Source organism: Lytechinus variegatus, chromosome 18, assembly GCF_018143015.1.
Source record: "Lytechinus variegatus isolate NC3 chromosome 18, Lvar_3.0, whole genome shotgun sequence".
In the NCBI taxonomy this organism is placed as follows: domain Eukaryota; kingdom Metazoa; phylum Echinodermata; class Echinoidea; order Temnopleuroida; family Toxopneustidae; genus Lytechinus; species Lytechinus variegatus.
The window spans coordinates 4,606,413-4,623,771 of NC_054757.1; the positions used below are offsets into that span (position 1 = coordinate 4,606,413).

Consider the following 17,359-nt stretch of genomic DNA (forward strand, 5'->3'; position numbering starts at 1 on the left):
ATCCCGGCAAATATCATATTCGAGTGGCCGATCGGGGAAAATATGGCTGAAAAAAAATTCCGGGCCCCCCTATTGGCGAAGGCTGGATCCGCCCCTGCCCCCAACTAAGTTTCGCCGAAGCAATCATTCCAACGAATTATCAAGGAGCAAAATTGTATATTCTCAATCACCAGTCGACCCCACTCCGCGTTTGCTGTGTATAGGCAGCTATATGTCAGCGTAAGCATGGTAAGGAGCGAAGATTTTATGTGACGGGGGGGGGGGGGGGGGAGAATAAAAATACTTTCGTGCAAGCAAGTGAAGAGCCTTTGCCAAATGTATGTTTTGAATGACCGCTTATACGGTGTGTGACTGGAAACCAGCTCCTAAATGAGTCAGTATGTGTCTTTTAGTCATGAAGTTACAGTGATTTAAGTGTGCATTTTTCTTCTAAAGGTGCTCTCAAAATACGACTTTTGGACATGATTTTTTGAAAAAGTCCTTGCCCTCCCCCCTCTCGGTCGCTTCGCTCCCTCGCCGCTGGCGCCCCCCCTATTTCAAAATCCTGGATCCGCCCCTGTGAATCAATAAAGAAAAAACTTGGTTTAACGCTGAAAGTTTCATCAATAACGGATGCTGTAAAATAAGAAAGTTATGACATATTTTACATGTTTAAGGTTTCGCTTATTAATCACGAAAACAGTAATATGCACAACTCAGTGATCTGCAAACTGAGAGAGACGATGATGTCCCTCACTATTTTTTTTTGTCGTTTAAATTAGGCCAGCCGCACATAGTTTTGTAGAGATTTTTACTTGCACTATTCATCTGGGCACTTGACAAGCACAAGTACGATAATATGCCAACGGCAGTCTGTACTTTACAGGAAGAAGAAGAAGAAGAATACTTTTTAAGTAAAATATAGGCCTACAATTTTAATGAATCGATGATTCACTCGGATGAGATTAATTAATTTTGCGCGCGCCGCGCCGGCGAGAAACTTCCGGGTTTTACTACGAGTGCGCGCCGAGGTCAAAGGTTGCTTGGTGATATGGCGAGCTGGAGGAATTTTATTTTTATTATTATGTATTTCTTTTCTTGAAAAGGTTTGCTTAATAGTAAGTATTGACATTGATATTCAAGTTCATTTATTTTCAAAACGATTGTTTGTACTTTTGTGTCATGTGTGATTGGTAATAAAAAGTTTAGCGTGATTGAACAAGATTCGAGGCGAGCTAGCAACTGACTACTGACTGAGTGAGTGCAAAGCTCCGCTAAGCCTACGGCTGCAGCAGTTGCAGCTGAGCTGAGCTGCGCTGCCTTTGCTTGGCTTGGGGACGGATGCCGATGATGATAGAAGACAGTCAGTGTTGTCGCGATCGCGGTATGTATGCGGTGCCAGTCCACTGCACTAATGAACGTGTAGATTCTTTAACTAGGTTTTGTCTATTATTGACATTCCTACCATGCCTATGATCATGAATTAATCTGGCCTTATGAAATTTGTCACCTCCCTTTTCGTGTTAAAAACTAATGTCGTTAGTCAACAACATTGCAACATTATTTCTAAATCTATTTGATTATGATCAGACATTTAGAATAGAAGTTTATTCCTAGATTGATTGCTTCATGCTCGAGGAGTCTTGTTCATCGGCATTGTCCAGCGCTCGGGCTCATTTAACGAAAACAGATTTTGTGGTGGAATTGAATATGAAATCAACGGCATCCAAAATATTTGACCAACCTATCTGCCAGGATTGGAGGGGGATTGATGTCTGGGCTGTTGTGCAGATCTTTAACTTGAAAAACCAAACATGGCCTAATCTTTTGCTTTGGCAAATGAAATGTTTAGGTTTCTCAAACTGTTCAAGCATCAGATAACGGTGATAATTATGAAAGTTCATGAAATCATGAGCCATTGCCTCTTGTATCTGAATATATTTCATTGTCTGACATGAACTTTGAAACAATTTATGATTATGAAATATTACTGTTTCTAATGTTCTTGAAATTTCCACATTGTCCAGGCGAATAAGCTATCTGGACATGACTATGATGACTAACCACTGATTGATGTTTTATTTTTCCTATAGAACAAGAATGGATCTTCCAGAGGCAATAGAGATGGAAGATATGGAGATCCCTCCTCCTGATGCCCCACCCTACACCAACACTCTTCACACCCAGAAGGCTTTTGAGGTGCTCAACGTCTTCAGAAAGTAAGTAGACCCCTATAGTATTCCCAGATTTTCCCCTTCCTCTGTTAGCTTCGGAGATCAGGGGCCCGTTTCATAAAGGACTTGCAACTGTTGTAACTTTGCCATGATGGCAGCTGCCATGGTAACAGGGCTCAGCACCCTATTATAATCAAGATTACCATGGTAGTTGCCATAATTGCAACATTTCAGCAGTTGCAAGTCCTTTTATGAAATGGGCCCCAGCAGAGAGTACTATATAAGTCAGTCAGAGAAGGTAAATGTACTCAGCAGAGAGACTACATGTAGGACTCCAGTGTAGGTGATTTTAACATATGGATTTCAGCAAGAAATTGAGGGCAAGTGTCGTAAAAGATTTCTCAGTGTCTGCACGGGGGTCTTGGTTTTGGAGGAGATTTAGAAGGGCAAATGATAGGGGGGGAGGGTCATCTATGTGGAGACTGAAACTTCATGTGGTGGGGTTGGTGTTGATGTTTCGTAAAGCTGTATGTAAGTTACATAGCACCCCCGGGACCACTTTCATTGATGAGTGGATACCATGCGCGACCCCAAGATAGGGCATGTTACGTAACATAATAAGGGTGTCAAAAACAGTAAAATAATGAAAAAAAGGGTATCTATTTTCGCTAGGAAAGCTACGTGTTTAGGGTAAAATTTGTGAGGGTATAGAGAATTAAGACTAAAATGTCAATATAAAGGATGTACTTTTTGCCCCAAGAGTCATTTCTAGGTGTTTAGAGTACGATCAGGGTAGCACCAAATTAGAATAAAGGGAATGACGCCCAGTGTAAATAGTTTCTTTCTTTCAGTTTTCATTTTAAAAAAATGGAATTTTAACTCTTATAATGCAATCCTGTGAGGTCTCAATTTGCCTTTCTATTTGAGAAACAAAGTCTCATGGAATTTTTTCATACTGTTTGTCGAAACTGTGCACGGTTTGGTGAAAATGACATGGATATGTGGATGTAATGACTTTAGTAAGTTAAATTCATTCCTCATTATACATTACCAACACCCACTGATTAATAAAACAGTTTTAGCAAGTATGTCTTCCTCTGTAAATCGTTTTTCAGGCAAAATGTTTTATGTGATGTGATTCTGGAAGCGGAGGGTGTGGAGATCCCGGCTCACCGCATCGTCCTCGCGTCCTGCAGTCAGTACTTCTCTGCGATGTTCACGAGTGAACTATCCGAGAGTCGTGCGGAGAAGATCATCCTTCAGGAGGTGGATGGCAGAGCCCTTTCGTTGCTCATTGATTTCGTCTACACCTCAGAAGTTCAGGTTACAGAGGAAAATGTTCAGGTCAGTATTACATGTAGAAGTGTTCAATTTGACAGAAAATTTCCTTGACTAGCACCAACTACCATGTGAGTAAAAAAAAAATTACACCTCACTAGTCCCCAATAAAAGGAAAAATTATGGCATGTTCACAATATTTTTGTATATGGCCTGAAAGAATATTTTCTTCCAAATAATTTGATACCATATTTATGTGGTATGTGTTGACGCTTGGATGATCAGGAGGTATTCTTTGCAGTGATGTAAATTTTGATTTGCGCCAAAGTAAGGCATGACTGCAGTGAATGAGTCCAGATGTCATGATGTCATTATCCTACTTCGGTTGCATTAACATCCATTTCAAAACACCTTTTCAATAATTTGCATTATAATTGTTTAATAAACACTTATTAGTATCAGTTCTCAAGTTGATTTAATTGAAAAGGGTTTTCAATTATGTTTGCTAAATCATGTGGGATTATGACATCATTGGCATCCGGATTCATTCATTGCAGTCATTCCTTACTCTGTCACAAGTCAAAATACATACCACATAATTATGGTTTCAAATCAATTGGGAGAAGATACTCTTTCCAACTATATCAAATGATTATGTGTTCATATTTCATAACATCTGTGGCATTTTACATTGTTTACGAAAATTTATATATGTTATTTTTGAAGTGAAATCTAAAAAGAAATACTCTCAAATTCCTTTAAAATAAAATGATCATGGGCCCGGCAGACACTGCAGTATCACTTTGACGTAGCTCTATCCCTTGAATTGTTGAATGCCAAACAGGGTGGCAGCAACTCCCATCTATGAAAGTGTTATGGTCTGACGCGGCCGGGGTTTGAACCCCCGACCTCCCGGTTGTGAGATGGATGCTCTACCAACTGAGCCAACACACCAGTATACATTCTTACCCAAAAGTGTTATACAGATTATAGAGATGGTATAAAGAAGAATTCTTATTGGTCCTTCCTGCAATTCATATACAGTTCACAGATATTACATCATGGCCTGATTAAGCACATGACACAGTTGCTCTTTCATAGAAGCTCTTGGATGCTCAATCAGTGCAAACAATAAAAAGGAAATCCATTGTACACCCTTCACAAACTTAAATAAAAAAATTATTACCAGTGAATGCTCAGGAAGAAGCAATTTAAACATTCTTCTTTGTACCTTTTCTAAACTTTTGGGTAAGAATGTAAACTGCACAGACTACAAGCCTTATTCCTCTTTCAAGCCCCCCCCCTTGTGTCCTTTTCATTCTACCAAATGAGTCGGGTTTTAATCGAACAAAGCCCATTGTTAGCCATAGAATCGAAGTCACAATGCATTATATTTTATGTATTATAGAGCCAAGGAATGACAACTCTTTTAAATGAGGATGAATGCTACTGCAATACATGTACCAGCATAACCTATCCTTTGATTTGTTCTTGGGATTGATTCCTCTGCAGCATAATCCTTGCTCAAAATTCATTAATGAAATAAATGGTAAAGGAGTCAGTGACCTGCCATTTTAATTCAAAAAGTTCAGTGACCTCTCTCATACCAGCCAGCATATTCTTGATAGGGACTGTTTTTTTTAATTATTATTTTCATCCCCAGATAGCTTTCACATTGAATATGGTGGTAAAAGATGTATGGGGGCTATTTTTGTTGTTACATGTATAGTGGCTATATGAAATCTTCTAAGCCCCCAATTTTTGTGGCAGTTTTAACTATTCTGAGAGTAATAGACAGAAATGAATGTCGCCTCTCTTGTATGTGTATTGATTAAAAAAAAATTGACTTGTGCAATCGATCGCAAGTTTCTTGCAAAATTTATGGACTTGCAATCGATCACAAGTTTCTTGCAAAATTTATTGACTTGCAATTGATCGTAAGTTTCTTGCAACACTCCATTGGACAACTTTAATTTGACCCCTTCATTTTCTGGTGCAGAAATATGAACTACATGTACCTGTGGCTTTAATGTTGTATCTACATTGTAGGAACAATCCTGCCTTGTACTAATGTTAATAGAGCACATGAGTCCAATATTGGATAATAACCAGTGACAAAACTTTAAAGGCCCGAATTCACAAAGGTGGTTTTGAAAACCCAGGGTTGAGTCCATGGTTTATGCAGATTTCCTGAATAAATTACGCCTATTTTAGTGCGTATATTTAAAAATGTCCAATGCTGATGCACGCTTTTGTCCCGGGGCGCCAAATTGACGCCTGTTGCTGTGGTTATCCATGCTATTTTATTCATGAGTTCACTGTTTTGAATTAATGAATCCGACCTTAAAACAGTGGACTCATGAATAAAATGGCGTATCTAACCATTGTAACAGGCGTCAAATTGGTGCACTGTGACAAAAGAAAATAGCGCGAATCAGCATTGGGCATTTTATAACCGCGCCCAATACGCGCTAAAATAAGCGTAATTTATACATGGAAATCTGCATAAACCATGGATTCAACCGTGGGTTTTCAAATCCACCTTTGTGAATTCGGGCCAAAGTTTTTCATATCACTTTGTGAGACAATTTCTTTTATCACATGATCGGGGGTGGGGGGTGTTTCACTAAGATTTAAGTATGACTTAAAATTGCACCGACGCATACCTATAACGCGCAATCTTATTGATTAGTACACAGTAGTGCACGTCCTCTTGGCAAGATCTGACCAATGCGGTATTATGTCTTTTATAATGCACGCAACTGGGCATTTATTAAGTGCGACTCTGAGTCATAATCTTTGTGAAACAAACATCCTTATGTTTTTCATGCTGCAGACGTTGCTGCCTGCTGCCAGTTTACTGCAGCTGAATGACGTTCGAGACGCATGCTGTGACTTCCTACAGAAGCAACTCCATCCTACGAACTGTCTTGGTATCAGAGCGTTTGCCGACGTGCACTCGTGTAGCGAACTTTATCACTATGCCCAGAATTATACCATGCAGCATTTCAGGTAAGTTCCTGTTCTTATCGATGCAAGAAAACTTGCTGTTGTCCAGTTCAGTTCAAGTTTATTCAATTCCAATATTAAAAACATTTTGCAATACTTTTGATAAAAACATGCAATTCAAGATAAAGCAAAGTAATTCAATAGTATGTACATGCATATTGTTATAGAAAAAGTATTGAAATTAGGTATAGCAGTAAAAAAACCATAAAGGTCTTGTCAAGACAGCTCCCTTAATAACATAAGATTTGATCAATAAATAAAGGCGGAGAACAAATTCAGTTTATATTCAGTAAATAAAAATGAATTGCATCTTGCACCAAGACAAACCCCAGAACAAACATATATGAAAAGGGTAGGAGAGAATGTAAAGCAGGGGGGGGGGGAATAGAGAGTATAAAGAAGACAAAAATCATTTAAAATTCAACGAGAGTCACGAAAGTTGTGACATTAATCATAATAGAATAGAAATATTCCTTTAATTATAATAGAATAGATATTCATATTTGATGTTTGAGCACACAGATCCAAATTTGACTCGTTTGAAGAACACAGAATATTGTGTTTTGAACTTCAAAGAAAACATAATTTGGATTTAAGAAAAAAAAGGAAAACTGGCAACTTTAAGCAATCACAACAATTAATAGTATGCAAACAATTGAAAACTACATGTATACTCTATGGATTTTATGCCATGCCATTAAACAAGATCTAAAGAGGTTTTGCTTCAGTTTATATTTCTGTATCATCTTGCATATTTTTGTGTAATCATTGATAGCTGTATTTCAAGTACATAGAGCACTTTTAAATGTGTTTGCACTACATAGATATCATAATATTGTTATTATTATTGTTATTCCATTAAATTGTCCTGTTTGTATGTCTATCTTACATTTTTGTCCATTCTTATTTCACTTCCTGAACTGCCCAAACCATGACAATTCGGGAGCATTACAAGTTTTCATATAAACTAGAAAACAAAAAAATCTATTCAGGAAGGTCTACCCATATTTGTAGCTGGACATACATGTACTTTACTTCTTAGAATTGCCCTATTAGTATTATTAGATGCAGCTCTGTTTGATAAGCATACCATGATACATATGCTTGAACCATGGAGTTTTAGATTTAATTTCCTTGACCATGCCTGTATGTTGAAGAAATGATTATATTTCTGTTTTGATGTAGTGCGGTTGTCCACAGCGATGAGTTCTTTGCACTGCCTGCTGCTCAAGTCTGTGAATTGATAAGCAGCGATCACCTGACAGTTCATTCCGAAGAAGAGGTAAGAGATCACATGATACCAGATCAAACCTGTTGCAGAAAGAGGTTTTATATTCTAAATGTCCATTCCTGATTGGTTGACAGTGGTCACCTGACAATTCATTCAGAAGGAGAAGTAAGAGGTCACATGATATTAGACCATAGACCCATTTGGTGATTGGGTGTTGGCCCATGGTTTTGGTGTTGGAAGGTGGATTGCTTCCCCTAGCTCCAAAACTTATTCAGGGTTTGTAAAACTGATGTAGATCGCATTATTGACATCTCAACAACTAGTGAGTGACTTTTCCAGACCATGTTCATTTTATGTTTGGTGTTATGACCTAACATCAACACCAAAAGGTCAACTCTGAACTTGAAATCACCCAGTGTAGACAGAGTTGCATTTAAACAAAATCAAAGTTATGCCCCAAATGCAAGCATCTGATTGGTCAAATATGTGATGTGATCACCTGACAGTTTCTTCAGAAGAAGAGGTAAGTGGTCACATGATATCAGACCAAACCTGTTGCAGAAAGAGTTCAGTTTAAACACATTTGAAACACATAAAAAAATAATCAAAACTTTTAAAAAGTCACAAATGCCTGCTTCTGATTGGTCGAATATCATGTGATCACCTGACCGTTCATTCCGAAGAAGAGGTAAGAGGTCACATGATATGAGACCCAGGCCTGGTACACATGACAAAACATAGTGACTGATTATACCATCGAGTTGATTTGTTTCCTTAATTCAATATAATGAACTTTTTTATCAAGTGCTATTAAAATAAGCCTCTTGATCAAATGCTAAGATTTGTATTATGGGCCACTTTTTTTTTGGGGGGAGAGCATATGAATGACTGTATTTATTGAAAATTCTCAACTAATCTTTCTGCTCCTGAATTCTTCAACAGACTGCGGTGTTTGTGGATAGGTGAAAGGGTCCTTATCCAATAAAAAATGATCGACAGTTTGTATCTGCCAACCATTCTGAAGTATTTTTAAAAATCGAAATTTGGACCATTCATAGTTCTTTTCCTGATATGAATTTGTCCATGTTATTGATAATGTGCATAATAATAATAATAATAGGCATTTATATAGCGCCATCTATCTAGAAATATTCTATTCCGAGGCCCATTGTTATTATTATTATTACCCCGGCTTTAGCTAATACACTCGTCCTTGTATGTTATATCCTTTTCTGTCTGTTCAACCATTCCACATGGAAGATTTGATTGCATTTCTTTTTGTATTAGGTATTTGAAGCCGTGGTATCGTGGGTAAAGCAGGATCCTAGTAACCGTAGCGACTACATGCCTCAGCTGGTTGAGCATGTCCGATTACCTCTCCTCTCTAGGGACTATCTCATCCAACGGGTCGAGGAGGAACAGCTCATAAAAGGTATCTCATCTGATTGTTGTAATATTCCACAGGGAGTGTTGAATGTGTAGGCAGGCATACCTCACTGAAACTGATGACCAGAGTAACAATATTCATATGAAGCATTAACAATTTCCTACAAAGCTTTTAGATAGATAAACTACGGTTAGTATAGTGAGTGATTGTATTACCGAATGCGGGCAGCATATGCGTCAGAAAAGTATCTTGTGCTCAAAACTTTGCAACATCCTTCCAAAGTGAACTTGAATAGAAAGATAATAAAAAATGGTCAAAAACACATTTTCAAACACATATTCTCAAAATGAAAAAAAAATGGTAAAAATAGCTCATCAGTGATTTTGGCACTTTCTCAACTTTTCCCATAGAAAACATGTTCGGTAACATGATACCTTTTTCAAGTGACCAAAATATGTCACATGCGAAGAGAGGTCTGATTGGAAGCTGATATCGTAAAAAAAAAAAAAACAATTTCAGCAAAATTTTTACATATTTATATTTTGTAGGTGTTAGTGTATTTATGGTGAAAGTTTGGTGAATTTGTGTGGCTAACTTTACGATTGATCTTACACCACGATCAACCGCTATGCTTTATGTTACGGTCCCAGTTTCAAAAGTAATCTCTTGTATATGATGTTTTTGTTTTTTCTCAGGCAATAGTGATTGTAAAGACTTTTTGATAGAAGCCATGAAATACCACCTATTACCTAAAGAACAGAGAGGTACAATGAAGAATCCTAGGACCAGATTACGAACCCCAATCGGTCTACCAAAGGTGAGAGAAACAGTGCTTGTAAAGTAAAACTCCTGTTTACTAAAGCCCAGTGCACTATACATTATCCGCCGATAATCGATATTTAGAGAAGTTGTGATATCATTTGACATGAACATCCCAACCTATTTGATATCAATGATCAAAGTCCCCAATAGTGTTTCATTACTAAAATTGAAATTCCAGTCTATTTCAAGCCTCCCTGTAGAAATAAAAAACAAAGTTAATTCCAAATCATAATGTCACCATCAGCTGCGACTTGAAGCTGTTTTGGACCGTACTCTGACCACATTGCTTGGAGCAAAGCAGAATTCTGCGATTTTAGTATTACTGGTGTTTTGCCAAGCTTCAAATGAAATGGTTTAACTTCTTGGAACTTTCATATTTAATGCAAAATGTAATTTTTTTCTAAAAAAATCAGATCGTGTAATTTGTGGTGGGCTTCAGAGCCTCCATGACTTTTTTTCGCCACTACCTCGAAGGATGCCTGAAGCATATATTTTAGTGTAAATTCTTTGTTATAGATTAGCATTAAAACTGTTTTTTCTACATCCTAATGTTATCTCTTTTCATGCAACTCATGGCTTATATATATATATATATATCAAGGATATTTCAATAGCAGGAGTACCAAATGGCACCATATTGATTCTAGCAATTGACCTTAATGTTTATATGTTTGTTGATATAGTTAATGTTGGTAGTTGGTGGACAAGCCCCCAAAGCTATCCGCAGCGTTGAAGTGTATGACTTCAAGGAAGAGACCTGGACGCAAGCAGCTGAAATGCCTTCAAGGAGATGCAGAGCAGGTCAGTACAGTTTACATATAACCTGCCACACCAAAACCAACAATAAGTCAACCAAAATGAATATTGAGATGTTTATTGAGCTTGATAATTCACTTTCTAAGCTTTAAAGTGAAATATGATTTTAAAGCCGAGGGTATGGTTTTTAAAGCTCAATGAATATCTCAATATTGATTTTGGGCAAATTATTGTTGATTTAGGGAAGGCATGTCACATTTATGTAAACCTCTTGTTTAGTGAAATCAAATAAATTTGAATAATATGTACAGCATTTACACTCTTGAGGCACAAAGGGATAACAAATTTGTCTAATGGTAATAGTGCACCTCAAAATAGAATATTTCTCGATTGATGGTGCTATATAAATGCCAAATATCATTATTATTATTATTATTGCAGGAGTTGCTGTTCTTAATGGCATGGTCTATGCCGTTGGTGGATTCAACGGGTCGCTGAGAGTGAGAACGGTTGATGTCTACGATCCTGTGAGGAATATGTGGTCTTCGGTAGCATCCATGGAAGCGAGGCGTAGTACGTTAGGTGTAGCAGTCTTAAATGGGATGATTTATGCCGTAGGCGGATTTGACGGCACCACAGGTTAGCATTGCTTGTTTTTCACACTACACCACAAGAGTTCCAAAGTCTAAACCATGTCTTTCTTTCTTAGAATGTGAATATAACAGAATGATATGTCAGGGAAAGCTTACTCAACATCTTTTTGTGAAATGTTAGTGCTAATCCTAGTGAAAAATAGGAAAGGTCATTTGAGAATAGTTGCTCATGGGCTTACTACGAACTTAATTTTTTTTTGCTTTTCAACATTTCAACATTTTCATTTCAACATTTTCATTAAAATAGAGCATTAGGACAAACCTGCACACACCAAATATAACTTGAATTTGTTCAAGAGGTTCATGAGGGCCTAAGGTATGACCAAGTGATTAACTAATAAGCACAAGTGATATTGGTGTCAATTGGCCTGGTTAATAAGTTTTTGAAAGCAGGTCAATATACAGTGGGGCTAATTAAGTATTCTTATTTGGTTGTGGATATTTTTCATCATGCTTCACCTAGATGTGGTATGAATAATGATGACATGCTAAGAAGAGTATTACGATGACATTTTCGTCAATACTCTATCTATAGAACATGTGTAATAAGGTTAGAGGGATGAATTAACTTTGTTAAAAGTTGAATAATTTGCATCTGTTAGAAGGAAAGCTACTTAATGTAAGAGCCCTTTGCTCTCATCTCCACTCCTTTTATAAAAAGCGCTTATAGAGACATGCAACTTTGCTTATGTATTTTGCGCTATACAAAAACGTTTCATTATTGTTATTATTATTTGTCACATCCTAGTGTATACCTGAAATTTTAAGATGAAATGAAAGTCATTTACGATCTAAAAATGTGAAAGATAATTGAGGTTTGTCATACACTGCCTCAGAGAAGTTTGCCGCTTATCCCAATGGAGCTTTTCCAAGGTGTCCTAAAACTTTGAGATACAGGGTTTTAACAGCCTACTGATGATGTGTTTCTTTGTTTCAGGTTTGAGTAGCGTAGAGGCATACGATCCTAAGATTAATGAATGGAGACCGGTAGCACAGATGAACACAAGACGGAGTAGTGTAGGAGTGGCTGTCCTTAATGGTAGGTTCTTTTTGCAGAAACTATAAATTCCAGTTGTGGTAGTGATCATAAAATGAATTCGCATCAATCCAACTGAATGGTCACGAGTGTTTGTATGAATAAATGTAAACAAATGTGCTGCAAGATTCCAGTAGAAACTGAGAGTTACCGGATAGATTGGCCTTTTCCTGTATCCACATGTGCTTATCTGTGTCTGCGAATTTCTGTAAGCTCAGATTTTAGTAAAAAACTATGTTATTTTTCCATGTTTGGTTTATGTAAACTATGTCAGAACTTTATAGATCTATCTATGAAGATACAGTAACATTAAGCTTGGATTGTAAAGTACCTGGTATTTATTTTGATATTATTGCTCACCTCATTACTGTGTTTTGATGGAAGTTTATGACGAGTAAGTAGTGTCTGCTAACGGCTGATTGGTATAAGAATGACCAAAATCGTTCTCGCTTTCATCCGAATTTCATGAAAGTATCCATGCGAGAGACCATTTGCCATTTTATTCTGCTAAAACGGATGATTGGTATAATAATGACCAAAATCTTTCATCTGAATTTCATGAAAATATCCATGCGAGAGACCATTTGCCATTTTATTCACATAATCTGTTGACTTTTGGTAGGATTACATAATTTCACATAGCAACTGTTTTAGTCTATGCAATGCTCAAAGAATTTCTGCAGGGAGCTACCCGCATTGAATGTTCACACAGCTAGATCTCACACATATATTTGTATAAGCGATAAACTCTAGGTTCAACACACAAGTGGCATTGAACAATAATCTCTAACATTGATATAATTTATGTTTTTGTATAGGGTTCCTGTATGCTGTAGGTGGTTATGATGGAGCATCAAGGCATTGTTTGAGCTCAGTAGAAAGATACGACCCGGCTGAAAATAAATGGTCTACTGTGGCTGAGATGAGCACAAGAAGAAGTGGTGCAGGTAAACTTAATCATATCTATGATACTAGAATGATTAAACTTGAAACTGTTATTATTGGGCAATTCCTTGTAAAGAGAATCGTATATGAGATAAAATAAGTCAAATTGTAATATGGCAACATACGCCTGATAATAATTTACATATATATAAACACATTATATGGATTATTTGCTTTTGAGAGACACAAGATATATTATTGCCCAAAGTAGAATTGTTTTTCCTATGCTCATAAAACACCCTCCTTTATATGCTCTTGTCATCTACTTAGGCGCGCCTTGGTCTAGTGGTTCTGACTCTCGCCTTTCAAACAGAGGGTTGTGGGTTCGAATCCTAGCCATGGCATATTTTCCTACAGCAAGAAATTTATCCTCAATGTGCTGCACTCAACCCAGGTGAGGTGAATGGGTACCCGGCAGGATTATTTCCTTAAATGCACTGAGCGCCAGTGATGGTAGCTCGAGCTAAAGCCAGGGTAATAATAGCAGCGCTTTGTATCCTCAGGCAAAAAGCGCTTTATAAATCCAGCTATTATTATTATTTGTTTCTTTAGGTGTCGGTGTGGTAGATGGGTTACTCTATGCAGTAGGCGGTCATGATGGTCCGATGGTTAGGAAGAGTGTGGAGGTATATAACCCAGATTCAGATAGATGGTCACAAGTAGCTGATATGACTCTATGCCGTAGGAACGCAGGTATGGTGTCCTCAATTTTTTTTTCTTTTCAACAAATAGGATGGTGTCCTGAAAAATGAACCAGGTTTAACACCAGACTAAAGAGTTTTGATCCTCACTTTATTGAAAGGCTACATTTCACCTGACTTCATCAGTATTCATTACAAGGGTAATGTACTAAATAATTCTCGGTATCGACAATGACCGAAAGTTCTTGGATGTAGCTCACGCCATTAAATTGTGTGACCCAGTAACTTCTAGTAGCTTGAAGGTAACAATAGTACACAGCCAGAGTGAAAACACAAGAAGCAAGGTTTATGATGATTTCTCCTCGAATTGTAAGAATAGATCGACAATGTGCGCGAAACCGGATACGACAAGACTAGGGCTACATTATGAGTAGACCGGAAGCTGTTGGGTCACATAACTGAATAAAAATAGAATTTATATAGTTCAGTGCACAAAATGAATGGAAAATTTATGCAGGGTGCTACTTCCGGGAACCTTTGGTTGTTGTTGATAGTGAGAATTAAGTGAAATGAATAATCATTCTCTTTCACCTGATGTAGCCTATATGAATTTAGGAATCTATATGAACTGTTATTGATTCAAACCACAAGATTTTGGTCAATTGTCCTAAATGAGTTCAGGCAGGCATCTTCTTGTTGCTTTTATTTGTATCATTATCATCATCATCCTTATTTTGCAATGTTGTTATCGTTTCAGGTGTCGCATCAGTGAACGGACTCCTGTACGTTGTAGGCGGGGACGATGGAACGTCAAATCTTGCCTCTGTGGAATGCTTCAATCCAAGAACTGATAATTGGTCGTTGGTACGCTCCACCATGACGACGGGGCGCAGTTATTCGGGAATCGCGACCATCGACAAGGTCCCGCATCTAAACGCTTACCGGGAAGGGAATTCGCTGCAGTGGGATCCCGAGAGCATGAAGACGGAAGGAGCTTATGCCCAACTACCAAATCCATGATGAGGAGCATTATCAGCGTTATTTGGACAAGCCACGTGAGATTTCACATGCAGAGCGAATAGCTTGAAGGACATCGTCGATCGCAGTTCGACGTCGAGTCCACGAACTTGAGCTTCACCTCTCCGTGCATGTAAATGATTTTATTTGCGTAGTGAGCAATCAATCTGCATGGAAGAAGAGTTTTTCATGGACTTTTATTTATCTGGTTGATAAATGATTAAGTATTCGAGTGTATATTTACTGTTATATTCAACTCCTGATGGCAGTGCAATGGGCTGAATAGGTCTCTTTCTTGCTTCATGCTTTATCAAGAACGAGGAATGCGTGAAACCACCGACTTCACCTCGCCCCCGTTAACTGTAGCTCTCATTTGCAAACGAAATAGGAAAATCACCCCGCGGTCCTTTCTATATGGTTCATGCAATAAGTAGTATTTGCATCTTTTCTGTTGAGCATTAATTCCTTTGAAATCTACAATTTGAGGAATCAATAACATCTGGAAATGTTGAGGCTTTCCCTCGGCCCAAAGAGTTGTAATTGGTCCGATCAATCGCAATTATGGAAGGCCAGCAAGAACATTAAATAGAATGTGTAGATCCTCTCAAATCATGTCCTCTGAATTTGACAGCTACTCATGCGTACATCATTGTATTGGTCCATTATCATGATCCTTGTTTGCAAAGGGATAGTTGCATACTCTTATAGATAAAGAGTGGGGCTTGATAAAGAACATTTCTCATATTTCTTTAAGTTTAAGTGGAAAAACATGGCATTGTTTTATACACAGATTTGTAAAAAGTATTTATTGACCTTATTTGTGTTAGATGTGGTCTGAAACTGGTCTTTCCGCAATTATTTACATGTAAATTGAAGTAACTGTATACTGTTAAAACCACTGAACATACTGTGCATTTGCAGAACCAAATCATGTGACCAAATTATTACTTCTTTATTTCCAACTGCAAGATAAACCTCAAGTCGAATGATCCAGAATATTTGATTTTTTTTCTGTGTTTCAAGATCTGGGCAAGAATGACATCACATCTAAAACGTGTCCAATATATTTCCTCTACAGATTATTATGTCATTGTCAAATTCATGAGCTCCCTCAAAAGTTAAATCTTCCGAAGTGGCAAGATTTTTCAAGTCATGTGTAATAACCTGATTTTTGAATGACAATCATTTGTTGTGAGATGCTAACCTGTTCATCAAAATATATAGTTGTATGGCTAAAGGGGTGTTGCAAGGAAATATTTTCAATCAATCGCAAATATTCTGTCGCAATTTTACAGTTGATTGATCACTTTTAACAATCAGAAGACACCCCTTGTTTTATGAAGCAGATTAGCAATCAATCGCAAATTTGCAATTAATTGCACAGAATGTGCTTGATTTCGGGAACGAAAATAGACTTGCAATTGATCGCAAGTTTCTTGCAACGCCCCGTAAGGGGTTGTTTTCACCAACACTTTTTTTATGAACTTCTTTTTGTGGTGGATCATAAAAAATTTGGAAATTATTTGTCTGTACTAAATAGGGAATGATCACATCAGTCATTTACTTTACCTTAAACAGAACCCAATCACCAGAATAATGTTTATGTGATCGCTTTCTGAGCGATTTGATATGCGGTTTGGGACACAGTTACATGTACGTGTACCTAGACTCTCTTCAGTTTGCCAGCGTCCTTCACATCTGTAACTACCCGCAATCTTTTTATTTATTGAATATCTAAACTATGCAGTAGATAGTCGATGTTATTACGATATATCCACCATGAAAACTCCCCTCGAACCTTTATAATGGTAGCTGCTAGAAATCCATCTCACGGCATAAAATTATTGTTCATGAACAAGCTAAAAAAGGACACCTTTTTATGCAAAATTAGAAGGATAGTGTGTAGAGGAAGTTGAAAAAGAGTAAGAAGACTTGGTAGTAATCGCTAGTACATTCCCATAGTATACAGTGTATGTATGTCCGTTGTTAAACAGGCTATGAAAGAAATGAAGATTTGAAAGAAAAAAATCAGCCTGAATGATTTGTAACTTGCCAATCATTATTGCATATAATTATTTTACTGAGTCGGATATCACACGTTTTCACCATGCAATAAGACTATGTGCTATGTTGAGCTTTGATTATTATTGTGAGATATGGATAACTGTTGATTAAAAAGCATTTGGTAAGTATGTCACCGATGAAATTCCTTTCCTGTTCAGGTGTGTTATTGCAGTTCGAGCATTTCACCACGATACATGCGCCACAAAAGGAGGCGCGATAGCTCAGTCGGTAGAGCGGGGAATCGTATTCCGGTGACCCGGGTTCGATTCCCACTTGGTGCGCTAGTGCCATTTGGTAAGGCATTAATCCTCAGTACCAGGTCCTTCTGAGAGGACCTTAAGCCGTCGGTCCTCTGGTTGCTTGCTTT

At 37.6% G+C, this 17,359-nt stretch overlaps 1 protein-coding gene across 2 annotated transcripts; it reads left to right on the forward strand.

Moving 5' to 3' along the window:
* Window positions 1–991: 991 nt before the first annotated feature.
* On the forward strand, window positions 992–17,134 carry LOC121431616 (kelch-like protein 3). 2 transcript variants are annotated; one of them, XM_041629193.1, is made up of 13 exons: window positions 992–1,097; window positions 2,073–2,198; window positions 3,269–3,497; window positions 6,268–6,443; window positions 7,626–7,722; window positions 8,959–9,103; window positions 9,754–9,875; window positions 10,564–10,681; window positions 11,078–11,275; window positions 12,227–12,328; window positions 13,144–13,272; window positions 13,823–13,963; window positions 14,669–17,134. In XM_041629193.1, exons 2-13 carry the CDS (start codon window positions 2,080–2,082, stop codon window positions 14,929–14,931), a joined length of 1,839 nt encoding a protein of 612 aa, XP_041485127.1. In that variant the 5' UTR covers window positions 992–1,097; window positions 2,073–2,079; the 3' UTR covers window positions 14,932–17,134. The 2 variants fall into 2 exon arrangements, with proteins under 2 accessions (XP_041485127.1, XP_041485128.1); XM_041629194.1 differs by lacking the exon at window positions 992–1,097 and adding an exon at window positions 1,309–1,363.
* Window positions 17,135–17,359: the final 225 nt, after the last annotated feature.

What these genes read in the sequence shown, in the direction of transcription:
- LOC121431616 (XM_041629193.1), top strand. Translation starts at nt 2,080, where the DNA reads ATGGATCTTCCAGAGGCAATAGAGATGGAAGATATGGAGATCCCTCCT. An exon ending in TTACAGAGGAAAATGTTCAG is followed by an intron (nt 3,498 to 6,267) that starts GTCAGTATTACA and finishes TTCATGCTGCAG; the next exon opens with ACGTTGCTGCCTGCTGCCAG. An exon ending in CCCCAATCGGTCTACCAAAG is followed by an intron (nt 9,876 to 10,563) that starts GTGAGAGAAACA and finishes TTGTTGATATAG; the next exon opens with TTAATGTTGGTAGTTGGTGG.